Here is a 12555-nt window from a genome sequence, read left to right as displayed (position 1 = left end):
TCTATTCTCGTTCTAAAGATTTATGGTTCGATGTCTTACCCTATGATTGTTCACTGATATTTGAATTCCTTATACTCGAACAACTTCTCTAAGTATTCGACTTATGTAACATTTTAGATTGTGTACATTTTTAATAAAACTAGCTTTTGTATTTTGTGGTCGAGCACGAAATTAAAATCTCCACCTAATCAAGTTAGTTAGGAGTAGCTAGTTATTCCTGGCTCACTAAGTGTGTGTGTAACTCAATTGGTTTTTGTGCATAATCTCGTGATCTTGATTGTTATTGAAATTGTAACGTCGTATAAATGAAATCCTATGGATTTCTATGGAATTTATAATATATGATTTAAAAAAATAAATGCAATAAAAATAAAAATATAAGAAGCACAATTTGATTATTTGACTTTTTGAATTTAGTTAATATTTGAACGAATAAAGTATATATAAAGCAAATAATTAAGATGACAAATTTAAATTAATATAATATAAAATGTCAAACGTGGCAGAAGAGGGTAAGATTGTAAAATTTGGGAACTGTAAATATCACAACAAGCAATGGAGTGTGGCTGTAAAGCATTCCCGCGCGCCGGTGCCGTTCTCCTCGATGAATTTCAAAACCTTCCCCAGAAAAAAAGAGCCAAAAACCTAATGTAAGCAAATCCCTCTCAAAATCTCAGGCGAATTTCGCAAACGCCATGGCTTCTACTCCAGAATTGCATCGACCAACAACCCCCATCAGCGACACCAAAATCCCCACCCGCGCTGCACTTTCTTACTTCCAGAAAACAGTAAGCGCTCCTTCAAACTTTCCTTCAATTACTTTTATTCATCTGATTCTGATTGTATGTCTAATTGATCGAAAAATAAGGTTTGTTTGCTCGATTGGTGGTTAATCAGAGCTGAAAATGACTCCAATGAGAAATCGCTTGCCGTCGCTGGGCTAACATCCACACCGTAATCATACTTTGTCTCCCGTTTTGGGGTTTTCTTTGTGATTCTCTCTGTTTTCTTTCACATCTTGCATCTATCTGTTGCCATTTCGTGAAGCGACTCGAGAATTTCTTCTGGGGGTTTCTTTCTAGACTGTTTTTCTTTATTGGCTTGTTTTAGGGGACAACCTGTTCGAGTATTTTCTTCTGCTCCCATTGTTAAGAGATTCGATGTTTTCACTCTGGAGACTGCTGATGGGATCTGTGTTGTTCTTAAGGGTTTCATAAACAAACTTCGTACTACTGATAATGGCTTCACGGCCGAGGTTTGGATGTCAAATAAGCTACTGCTAAATTTGTGGTTATTTGATTTCCACTTGTTTCCTATATTTCCTGGTGCTTTCATTTGGGTTTGATGTAGCTTTCACTATAAACAGGTTTTCAAGCATTTTGTGTTTGGGTTTCCTCCCAACTGGGAAACTTATGCAGCAAATTGCTTCCAGGGAGAAGCTTTTGATAATACTGCTGCTAGGGGAAATATTTCTGATACAGACAGTTTGCGTTGTAGATCGAAAAGTAAGTGCATTTTCAAATTACTATTGGTAGATAAGCGCATGTGGGACACTCTTCTTGTTGGGCTCATGTCATGTCAAACACTTGTTAAGCACAATCGATCTTGATTAAAAGGTCCAAAGTTCTTCCCAGTAATCTATAACAACCCATATTCTTCTCTTTGAGCTTTCCCTTCCGGGCTTCCCCTCAAGGTTTTAAAACGTCCACTAGGGAGAAGTTTTCATACCCTTATAAGGAATGTTTTGCTCCCCTCTACAACAATGTGAGATCTCACAATCTACCCCTTGAGGTTTCCACACCCTTATAAGCAATATTTTGTTCCCCTTTCCAACCTATGTGGAATCTCACGATCCACCTCACTTGAGGGTCTAGTGTCCTCGTTGGCACACCACCACCCGATGTCTGGCTTTGATACCATTTTTAACAGCCTAACGGATATTATTCTTTTTGGACTTTCCCTTCTAGGCTCCCCCTCAAGGATTTCCAAGCCCACTGCAGACGGATATTATTCTTTTTTAACTTTCCCTTCTAGGCTCCCCTCAAGGTTTTAATACGCTTCCTCTAGAGAGAGGTTTTCACACCCTTTTAAGGAATGCGTCGTTCCTTTTTCTAACCGACGTGTTGAATCACAAAAAAAAATATCTGTGTCTGGTTTTGGGTTTTCTTTAAATCTTTTATAACATGACATTGCATTATTAAAAATACTGAGTTGATTTCAACTTCATGAATGTAAGAACTGAGAAAAAGTTGTGAATAAGGTAATGGATTGGATGAAGGAGATTCTATGGCTCAAGATATAATGCAGACAACAAGTGCAGCTGAAGCTCCAGTTCCTTTCACTGGTTCTGATATTCAAGAAGAAAAAGTAGAAAACAAAAGAAGAAAAGAGAAAGAATCTAGGAGGAAAGCGAAGAAGAAGATCGTTTTCGATTCACCTGTAAGTTATTTCTGGCATTTGTTGCATTTGTTTGTCAATTCTGTTGATGATTAGAACTGGATTGGTGTGATAATGTGTGGTTCGATTGAAGAAACTCATAAAATGTCTATGGGATGGTGGTGGTTGATTCAGGGAAGTGGTGTTGGTGTGCGTGCAAGGCAAAGGGAGGAGAAAAAGTGTATGATATCTCCAGAATGTTTGAGTTATGGGCGATCACGATCAGGTGAGAATGATAAGAACAAAGTTGAGGCTAATGCCGATGGGTTGTTGTTTGTTTTGTTTTGGCCAATGGATTTGAATTCATGGATTCAGGGCGATTACTTCTGCCCACCATGGAGTTTTGGCGCAACCAGCTGCCTGTCTACGACTCGGTAACTTTTTTATTTATTTAATTTGCAAACTAATTGAAATATTAATGAAAATATCTCTGCACTCTCAAAGTTTGAATACTAAAGATATTATTATTATTATTATTAATTTGTAATATAGGATCGAAAGTTACGAGGAATCCAGGAAGACTTGCCAGACATACAGCCACCACAACAATCACAGCCAAGAGGTTTGCTTATTATTATTATTTTTTAAAAATTAGTTAATTAATTTAGAATATAAAATAAAACAAAGTTGGATGGTGTGCAGGCAGCAAGAGCGGTGGTGGAAGGAAGCGGTAAAAGTTTAGAGTGGTTTTGGTAATATTCCTTTCTTACCATTCAATTCCCCCAACTGTTATGTAAATACAAATAATTAGAGAGCCCTCTGTTTTGCATTTCATGAATACTCTCACTTAATTCCACTTTAATTTAGAATTGGGTATTTATTGATTGATTGATTGATTGATTAATTAGCTCGTCACGATTATATTAGGCTGCATGATCAACTCCACAAACCTAGAATTAGAAATTACTACTCCAAAATAGTTTTGAAATGAGATAGGTCAAAAGTAGTACGGCAACATGAAACAACTGATGTATCCTAGCGTGAACAAGGTCAATTATTCAAAATTAAAGAACACCAAAGTTTTCAATCCAATGATGCTACGAAAGAGAACAACTCGTGTTCATGTAAGCAAACAACATCACAAAATCCTTACAAATTTGAGAAATACTGACAAGTACCGACAAGACTTGCTTCAAATGGCTTGAAAACTAACCGCAGCATCTGTTATTTTGTACAAATAAAAACATCACATTCTGCAATGCCACCAATTCCCCTCCAAGGATTCACCTGCAGCAGGCAGTGCATTAACTTGTCAAGCACATTCCTATGTTACATACCAACAATCGCCACAAAAGGGAAAGGAATAGAGAAGAAAAAAAATGAAAATCCGAATATATCTCTCCGCTGGAGAAAGTCAATAATACAAAATTACTGGAACATGAACATGAACATAAACAAGAGATATGAGTGCACAATAACATCTAGAGAAAAATCAATCACTCCACAAACATTGGAACGTATGTGAAGGAAAGAATCGCAATAACTCCAAATAACTTTCAGATTATCGTCAAAATGGAGTTACCCTCTTTTCATTTCTCTCTACAGATGATTTCGGGTTATATATGATGGATTTTCAACCTCTCTCTAGAATACCCTTCCAATCAAATACTGGAATATCAACAATTATACTCCAAAACAATGCAACCACGATGATTATATATCAATGGCCATTAGTGAGAAATAAGCAAGGAATACATGCACAAAAACAATTTATGACTACCACATTCAAGTAAATATAAAACCCCCATTTCAGAAAACAGAAAACCAATAATAAATGCACAATTCTCTTTAACGGATTCGTGACTTTTCAGACTAAAACCAGAAATCCACAGACAAATTGAAACTGTATCAGACAATAGATTTAATTCCTAAGCAAATCCAAGGTGCGGGATGTGAGATTGAGTCTGAATCAGTAAATTTAGGGTTCCGAGACAATACCGATTGTGCCTCTGCACGAATGGAGAGTTCTTCACCTCTTCCTCTGAAAATTAATCGAACAAGTAATCAATACAGAAAGAATCGAAGGAGTCAAATTAAACCTAAAAACGAAGGAAACAAGAAGAAATAACAAGAAATAATGGCAATCTATCGTCATACCAGAAAATCCGGCGGTCATCTTGGTAATAAGGGTTCCAGTTATGGCGAAACCAACAAGGAACGGCCAATTCCTCTTCCATTCTCGCCTGAAAAACACCGGCCATGGATCGAACTGCCTCATCTTCCTTCGACTGTCTGCGTTCGTTCGTCTCGATTCCCTTTCACAAGTGAAAATGGGGACCAGTAAGCTCAGATCTTGTTTGGTTATATGGAGACGACTCAGAATCTCGGCCCACATAAATCCAATAGACATGCCGTCAAGCCCACAAAATTTATCCATAACTGGGCCAAGCCCAATCCCATTAACACAACTATTTTAAATAAAAATAAAAATTTATTTTAGTTCCCGGTTCGAATCTACATGACGCCATTTTTAAGTGTTTACTTATTTAAATAAATTTTCCCTGGATAATTTCTATTTTTATCCATTTTTTGATATAATTTTGATTAAAAATGTAGAATATCTTAATTAATTGAATAATATTTCATAAGTAAAAGGACAATATAATGTTTTACTAACATCATTTTTAAAAATTCAAATTTTCATATTTCAACCCGCGATAGATATGAAATATAATCTTCATATTTGGTCACATTTAATTAATACGGAGTAATCTTTTCTCGCTCCCTCTATATTTCCCACGTGTTAAGTGGAAATCTCTAAAGTTGGTGTAACTCGATAACATAATCATAATAGTTCGTGATTCAACTAAGAATAATAAATATTATTGTCGATAAATACCGGGGTATGCAAGATTTTTTTATATTAAAGTACAAAGTAGTGCTCAAAATTCCACATAAAAACAAAAAAAAAAACAAATCAATTTTAATTAATTGGACAAAAAATTATTAAAAAAATACAAAATTATGGAATTTATATTAAACTTTGAAGATAACGAGAGATGAGGTTACAATTTGTAAAATTTAAAAATCATGAGTCAATTAAAAAACGTTAATAATATCTCTAAAATCCATTATCCTCAATTAGTTTAACTAATTATTTCTTAATCATCATTTTCAATCTTGATTTGGTATCTTAATCTTACTTTGGTAGGTTAATTAATTGGCCTTTCCTACACACTCACGTTTCTAAAGATTCAGACAAATAATAAAACATTAAATCGATAAATTCTAAATCCAGCTCAAACAGAAACCATATTTTTTAATAAATAACGTGATATATTTAAAAAATAATTCTTTTCTAATTTTTTAACAAAATAAAAAATACTTTTTGATTTTTAAAATTAAAAATCCTTTTTTTCTCTTCCCCCTTCTCCATCTCCAAAAATGTCACTTTTAGGGGTAAAAGTGTAATTTTATTTATTTATTTTTAAAAAATATTTTAGAAAAAATGGTCGTTAGGTGTTATACCAATTAAAGTCATAAATAACCAACAAAATTTAAAATTTAAAATTCAAAAAATTTAGGAAATTGTAATAATTTTCATTAGTAACTTGTTTGAATTAAATTGTATTGTACATATGAGCCACACGTTTAATTGTCAAAGACACGTGTTGGCTTGTTTGATAGTCGAGTCAAATAAGGTGATCTAACTAAGAATAAAGCACGACCATATTAATATTTCCAAAATTTTATTTAAAGTCAAATTTAAAAATTAATAATATATAAATTAATAGTCGATTTTGAATTTATTCGACATCCTAATTTTTATCTTTAAAATAATTTAATTCTCATTGTCCTTGAAAAAGATATATATATATATTTTATAAAAAAGAAAAAAGAAAAAGATGTGTTGTTTTATAATTAAAAAAAAAAAAAAAAAAAAATCACATGGCATGAGTCACGTGTGGTCTTTTGAAGTGGTTGCTTTAGCTCACAGACACCTTGCAGCTGCCTTCTTCATTATTGGAACGAAATTAAGACTTTGACTTTCTAACTCACGTGGTCGTGCAAATTTTAGAAACTTTCAAAGCCACCACAATTTTAATATAAATAAATAAATAAATAATTTAAAGCTTTATTATTTATATTCCTAAATATAAAATTAAATTTTAGATTATATCCATTAAAATGAACTTTAACCTTTCATAATTGAATTGATTTAGATTATTTGATAGTTGCGAAAAATAAAAAATAAATAAAAATAATAATTTATTCAATTATTATATTTTAAAAAGTTAGATTATCCTTAATTTTAGGAAAGGTACTTACTTTGTCTCTTAGGACTCACACATTGTACATACTAACTTTACAGCCAATAAAGCAAGTTGGAGGAACAGTGTTTAAAAAGTTTGAAGAAATTAAGAAAATCCTCTTATCCACGACACGACACGACACGACACGACACGTATTGTTAATTTAACAAGATATATAAGACTATTTTTTTCACGAATTGCTGCAGCAACCATATCAAAGTAAGTATGGTCAATTCTACCGAAAGAGTTTCGAGGAGATTCAAAAGTCATAACAGTAAAATTGCAATCTCTAAGACATGATTTTGAAACTCTGCTCAGGGCGAATAGCGAATCAATTGCTGACTTTTTGTCAAGAACAATGACAATAGTCAGCAGAAAATTTTAGATGAAACAATTGTTGTAAAGGTGTTGAGAAGCTTAACTCTAAAGTTTGATCATATGGTGACTGCCATAAAATAAGCTAAGGATCTATCAATACTCTTCGTTGATGAACTGATGAGTTCGCTTCAAGCTCATGAGTAAGATCACCAGAGAAAGGAATGGAGTGAGAAAACAATAATAAAGCAATGCAGCTTTGATTGCTTCTCACCTTTTCAGAGACTATCAATATCTACAGGGTGTACTTTATTTTTCGGTGGCTCACTCATTATAACTCAAAAGTTAAGTGTCCTTAGCTTAGAACAATGTTACGTTGGGTTACATATTAAAAATGTTCATGTTGTAGGAGATGCAAGAGAATCTCAGGAATATCAAACGTCGAATTCAAATTCTAAATCCTTATATGAATTATGGACTTGAGGCGTTACAAATGGTATTAGAGTGGAATCCCTTCCAGTACGATGTGGCTCTTAAGAACAAATACAATCGTGTTATAAGAGATACCGAGACGTTACAGTCTTTTAACTCAACTTTTGCATAGTTCTCGTGATAATAAAAATGCAGTCAAGGTTCTCTTTCAATGCACATGCATGTGAACTCTTTCCTCTACTCATCCCTTTTACAAAAAGAAAATAATTTTTTAATTAATTAATTTGAGCCCTAAACATATAAAATAATTATTAAAAAAAATATTGATCTATTATTATGAACATCTATTTGTTTTTTTGTTAAAATAAAATATATATTTTAAAAGTTTAAAGGTCTAAATAAAATAATTTAAGAATTTAAGAAAAAAAAAACCATAAAACTAATTTTTATTTATCCTTAAAACTCAAATTTCTTATTGAGGAGGAAGTTGATTTTTTTTTTTTTTTATAAATATTTTAATTATATAAACTAGTAAATAATAGTAATATATTTATATTAAATAAATCACGAAAATTAAATCATACATTTATTTACAATTAAAGTAAGCATTAACATATTTCAATAAATTAAAGTTGATGTAGGAAATTAATTTTTTAATTATGGGTTAACCTTATCTTGATTTAATTTAATTTCATAACCATCCTAGTCATCACACCTTATCTACTTCAAGCTCATTAGAAACTTGGTACATTTGCTTTTGTAATAGGCATGATTTATTAGCCTACCAATATTTATTTTACTTACCTCATCTTTTACATCACGTGACCATGACCCGTTAGGTTGATAAAATTTCTAAATCTATGTAATTTTAAAAATTATGTTGTATAATAGATTTTCAAACTTTAAAAATGTTTTTTTTTAGGTTCATTAGATCCGTGAATTGTAAAAAAAAAAAAAATATCAAATTGCTAAGTCAGTTACTCTAAACATAAAAAAAAAAAAAAAAAAAAAAAATTGAGAGACCTATTAGATACAAAGTTAAAAGTTTAAGAAACAGTTCGATATTTTCGAAAATTCAAAAGTTAAACCAATAGAAATCTAAAAGTTTTTATAGAGACGGGTAACTAAATAAATATAAATTTAATAAAATTTTAAATATGTATAGATAAATAGGGCTTCCACTCAAGAAGTTTAGAACACTTATACTGCTGGAGGTTTACATACCCATATAAACAATACTTCCTTCCCCTCTCTAGCTGAGGTCTAATCTATCCCTTAAGGAGACAATATCCTAACAACCTATGAGATCTCACAATCTATTTCCTTTAGGTCATAATTTGTAATGGTTTCTCTCTCCATTTAATATGGAATCTTACCGAGTGTTTGTTAGCACAAAGGAGCAAAGGTCATTTTGGTTCGGGGATAAAGGGGCACATAACAAAAATTAAAAACAAAAATAAAATTGAAAATTTTCAAAATTCAAAATTAGGAAGAAAAAAAAGGGTACTAAAATGGTAATTTAGCTATAAAATAAGTAACAGCCAAACCCAATTGAAGTAGGAAGGAGATAGGGAGGTGCATTTAAGGTATTTTGGGTTTGAAGCTGTTCTATAAGTAGCTATCCATTTCAGACTACCATTCTCTTAGCGTTTGAATTTCCAAAATTTAATTCTTAAAAAGAAAAAAAAAAAAGAAAAGAAGATTCGCAGAGCCCAGAAACACGATGAGCGTGAACATAACCTCCATCAAAATCGCCTCAAATGGCGTCTGGCAAGGCGACAACCCCCTGCACTTCGCTTTCCCTCTCTTAATCCTTCAGTCCGTCCTCATTCTCCTCCTCTCCCGCCTACTCGCTCTCCTCCTCAAACCTCTCCGGCAGCCCAAAGTCATCGCCGAAATCGTCGTAAGTTCTTCTCCAATGCTCTGTTTCTGCAACTCTTTTGATTTCGTTAATGGGTTCTTTTAATTTTTTAATTTCAGGGTGGGATTCTTCTGGGTCCGTCGGCGCTCGGCCGAAACAAAGCTTATTTGCACCGGATTTTCCCTCAATGGAGCACTCCGATTCTCGAATCCGTTGCCAGCATCGGTTTATTGTTCTTCCTGTTCCTCGTCGGACTCGAACTCGATTTGTCCTCCATTCGTCGGAGCGGTCGGAGGGCTTTCGGAATCGCCCTCGCTGGAATCTCTGTCCCCTTCCTCTCCGGTATCGGAGTAGCCTTCATCCTCCGCAAAACCGTAGACGGCGTTGACAAAGTCGGCTATGGTCAATTCATTGTATTCATGGGTGTCGCCTTGTCCATCACTGCCTTCCCTGTTCTTGCTCGCATTTTAGCTGAGCTTAAGCTCCTCACTACCCAAGTCGGCGAAACCGCCATGGCTGCTGCTGCGTTCAACGACATCGCCGCTTGGATTCTCCTCGCACTTGCGGTGGCTCTCGCCGGTAACGGCGAAGGTGGGGCCCAAAAGAGTCCGTTGGTGTCCGTGTGGGTCCTACTTTCCGGAGGTGGGTATGTCGTTTTCATGATGGTGGTTATTCGTCCCGGAATGAAATGGGTTGTGCGGCGGTGTTCGTACGAGCACGATGCTCTGGGCGACGCGTATATCTGTTTGACGTTAGTGGGGGTGTTGGTGTCGGGATTCGTGACGGATTTGATCGGAATTCATTCGATTTTTGGGGGTTTTGTGTTTGGATTAACGATTCCGAAAGGGGGAAGGTTTGCGGAGAGATTGATTGAGAGGATTGAAGATTTTGTGTCGGGTCTTCTTCTTCCTCTGTATTTTGCTTCCAGTGGATTGAAGACGGACGTGGCTAAGATTAAAGGGGGCAGAGCGTGGGGGCTGCTGGCGTTAGTTATCTCCACTGCGTGCGCCGGTAAGATTCTGGCCACATTTGTGGCGGCGATGGCGTTTCTGATCCCGGCGAGAGAGGCGTTGGCGTTGGGGCTTCTTATGAACACTAAAGGCCTGGTTGAATTGATTGTTCTCAATATTGGCAAAGAGAAAAAGGTTAGTTTGAAAAAAAATAATTTAATAAAAAATTTTACGAATCAGAAAGAAACGTCACAATGGTATGATATTAATCGGAGGCTCAATTCCTTTATCTTGAGCACTCTTTATAAGGCTTGACTCATTTATCTAGAGCCGGTACACTATTTGTAAGGCTAGACACTTTTTATGGAGCCCTCAAACAAATTACACCATTTGTGAGGCTCGTCTCCTTCTTCAAAATCTTTGAACAAAGTATATTACTATACTTTGTGAGAAAACAGCTAATAATAATTAATGGATTAAACACACAGGTTTTGAACGACGAAATCTTCGCCATTTTAGTGTTAATGGCACTGTTCACAACATTCATCACTACCCCCACCGTGATGGCGGTTTACAAGCCAGCACGCGGCGGCTCCACCTCGCGAACCCATCGGAAACTCCATGACCTCTCGGCCGACGACGAGCTTCGGATCCTAGCCTGTCTCCACAGCTCTGGCAATGTGCCGTCCCTCATGGGTCTGACCGAAGCAACTCGCAGCACAAAAAACTCGTCACTCAAACTCTTCGTGATGCACCTGGTCGAGCTCACCGAGCGGTCTTCGTCCATCATGATGGTCCAACGCGCCCGCAAAAACGGCTTTCCTTTCTTCGCCAGGTTCCGGAAGGCCGGTGAGTGGCGCGACCAGATGGCTGCTGCCTTTCAGGCCTACAGCCAACTGGGTCGGGTTAAGGTCCGCCCCACTACCGCTGTCTCTTCCTTGGCCACTATGCATGAGGATATCTGCCACGTGGCGAACGAGAAGAGGGTCACGATGATCATCTTGCCATTCCATCGGAATTGGAGGGTATTTGACGGCGACGGCAAGGAAGAGGAGGAGAATGTGGGCCATGGCTGGAGAGTTGTGAACCAACGGGTTCTGAAGAATGCGCCTTGCTCCGTGGCGGTTCTTGTGGACCGTGGATTTGGGGCCAATACGGTTCATACGTTTGGGCCTGGGCCCATTGTTGGTGTGGCCCAAAGGGTTTGTATCGTGTTTTTTGGTGGGCCCGATGACCGGGAGGCGCTGGAGTTGGGTGGCCTGATGGCGGAGCATCCGGCGGTGAAGGTCACGGTGGTAAGGTTCCGGCCGTCGCCATCGAATGGGTTTGAGGGTAGCAACGTCATTTTGCGCCCCATGCATTCCAAATCTGGCGACAACCATTATAGCTTCTCCACAGCTCCAATCAACCGGGAAAAAGAAAAGGTACATTTTTATTTCTTCAAAAAATATATATATAAAAGCACTTAAAAAGTCATTTCAAACTCATACATTAACGTAAATGTTATGAATTGGTAAGCAGGAGCTAGATGATGTAGCACTAACGGAATTCAGAAGCAAATGGGATGCAACAGTTGAGTTCACAGAGAAGGAGGCCAGCAACACGAACATGATAGTCGAAGGGGTGGTGGCCATCGGAAAGGAAGGTGGTTACGACCTAGTTGTGGTCGGGAAGGGTCGGGTTCCCTCCAGCATGGTGGTGAAACTAGCGGACCGACCGGCCGAGCACGCAGAGTTGGGGCCAGTAGGGGACATACTAGCCAGCTCTGGTAGGGGAATAGTATCATCAATACTAGTAATTCAACAACATGGAGGAGGTGGTCATGCAGAAGAAGCTCCGGTTTTGAAGATAGCAGAATCGAGTAAGAATGAACAGCCTTTGGCAACCGATGGAGCTTCAACTAATGTATAATATCATAAGTGTCTTCAACTTTGTTACATTATATTTGGAAGTTAATTGTATCGGTTTGTTCTTCCTTTGATAGAAAAGATAACATATTATTATTTCAATCTCTTTGTATACGTAATTTTGAAAAAGGTGTGTAAACCACTCTCTCATATACGTATTTTAAAACCTTGAAGAATAGTTCTTGAAAGAAAAGTCCAAAAATGACAATATTTGCTAGCGGTGAGCTTGGACTATTACAAATAGTAAAGAGTTTTGGGCAATATTCCACTTGTGCTGTTATAGACAGTAAAGAGCTAAACATGCATGCTAAGCCCCCTAAGATTGTGGCCTAAAATTGTGGAAACTTATAGATAGCTAAACACCAAGCATGCTGAGCCCCCTAAGATTGTGGAAACCTCCT

At 36.4% G+C, this 12555-nt stretch overlaps 3 protein-coding genes across 4 annotated transcripts; 2 read left to right on the top strand and 1 right to left on the bottom strand.

Moving 5' to 3' along the window:
• Positions 1-561: 561 nt before the first annotated feature.
• On the top strand, positions 562-3252 carry LOC111478148. The gene is made up of 9 exons (XM_023122281.1): positions 562-788; positions 869-954; positions 1111-1255; positions 1367-1505; positions 2261-2439; positions 2572-2662; positions 2752-2810; positions 2929-2998; positions 3079-3252. The coding sequence occupies exons 1-9, from the start codon at positions 696-698 to the stop codon at positions 3108-3110; spliced, it is 894 nt and encodes a 297-aa protein (XP_022978049.1). The 5' UTR covers positions 562-695; the 3' UTR covers positions 3111-3252.
• A 138-nt stretch (positions 3253-3390) lies between these two features.
• On the bottom strand, positions 3391-4722 carry LOC111478752. Of its 2 annotated transcripts, none has more exons than XM_023123184.1 (3): positions 4534-4722; positions 4375-4417; positions 3391-3707 (listed from the first exon to the last, which is right to left on the bottom strand). In XM_023123184.1, exons 1-3 carry the CDS (start codon positions 4652-4654, stop codon positions 3701-3703), a joined length of 171 nt encoding a protein of 56 aa, XP_022978952.1. In that variant the 5' UTR covers positions 4655-4722; the 3' UTR covers positions 3391-3700. The 2 variants fall into 2 exon arrangements, with proteins under 2 accessions (XP_022978952.1, XP_022978953.1); XM_023123185.1 differs by having other exon boundaries at positions 3391-3663.
• Positions 4723-9041: 4319 nt separating this feature from the next.
• Positions 9042-12261, top strand: LOC111478742 (cation/H(+) antiporter 20-like). Its single transcript, XM_023123173.1, has 4 exons — positions 9042-9339; positions 9417-10442; positions 10736-11671; positions 11769-12261. Exons 1-4 carry the CDS (start codon positions 9160-9162, stop codon positions 12156-12158), a joined length of 2532 nt encoding a protein of 843 aa, XP_022978941.1. The 5' UTR covers positions 9042-9159; the 3' UTR covers positions 12159-12261.
• The last annotated feature ends 294 nt before the right edge of the window (positions 12262-12555 follow it).

This window comes from Cucurbita maxima, unplaced genomic scaffold (genome assembly GCF_002738345.1).
Source record: "Cucurbita maxima cultivar Rimu unplaced genomic scaffold, Cmax_1.0 Cma_Scf00004, whole genome shotgun sequence".
NCBI lineage: Eukaryota > Viridiplantae > Streptophyta > Magnoliopsida > Cucurbitales > Cucurbitaceae > Cucurbita > Cucurbita maxima.
Note: the sequence above shows the minus strand (reverse complement) of the source record. Positions and strands in the feature narration are given on the sequence as shown.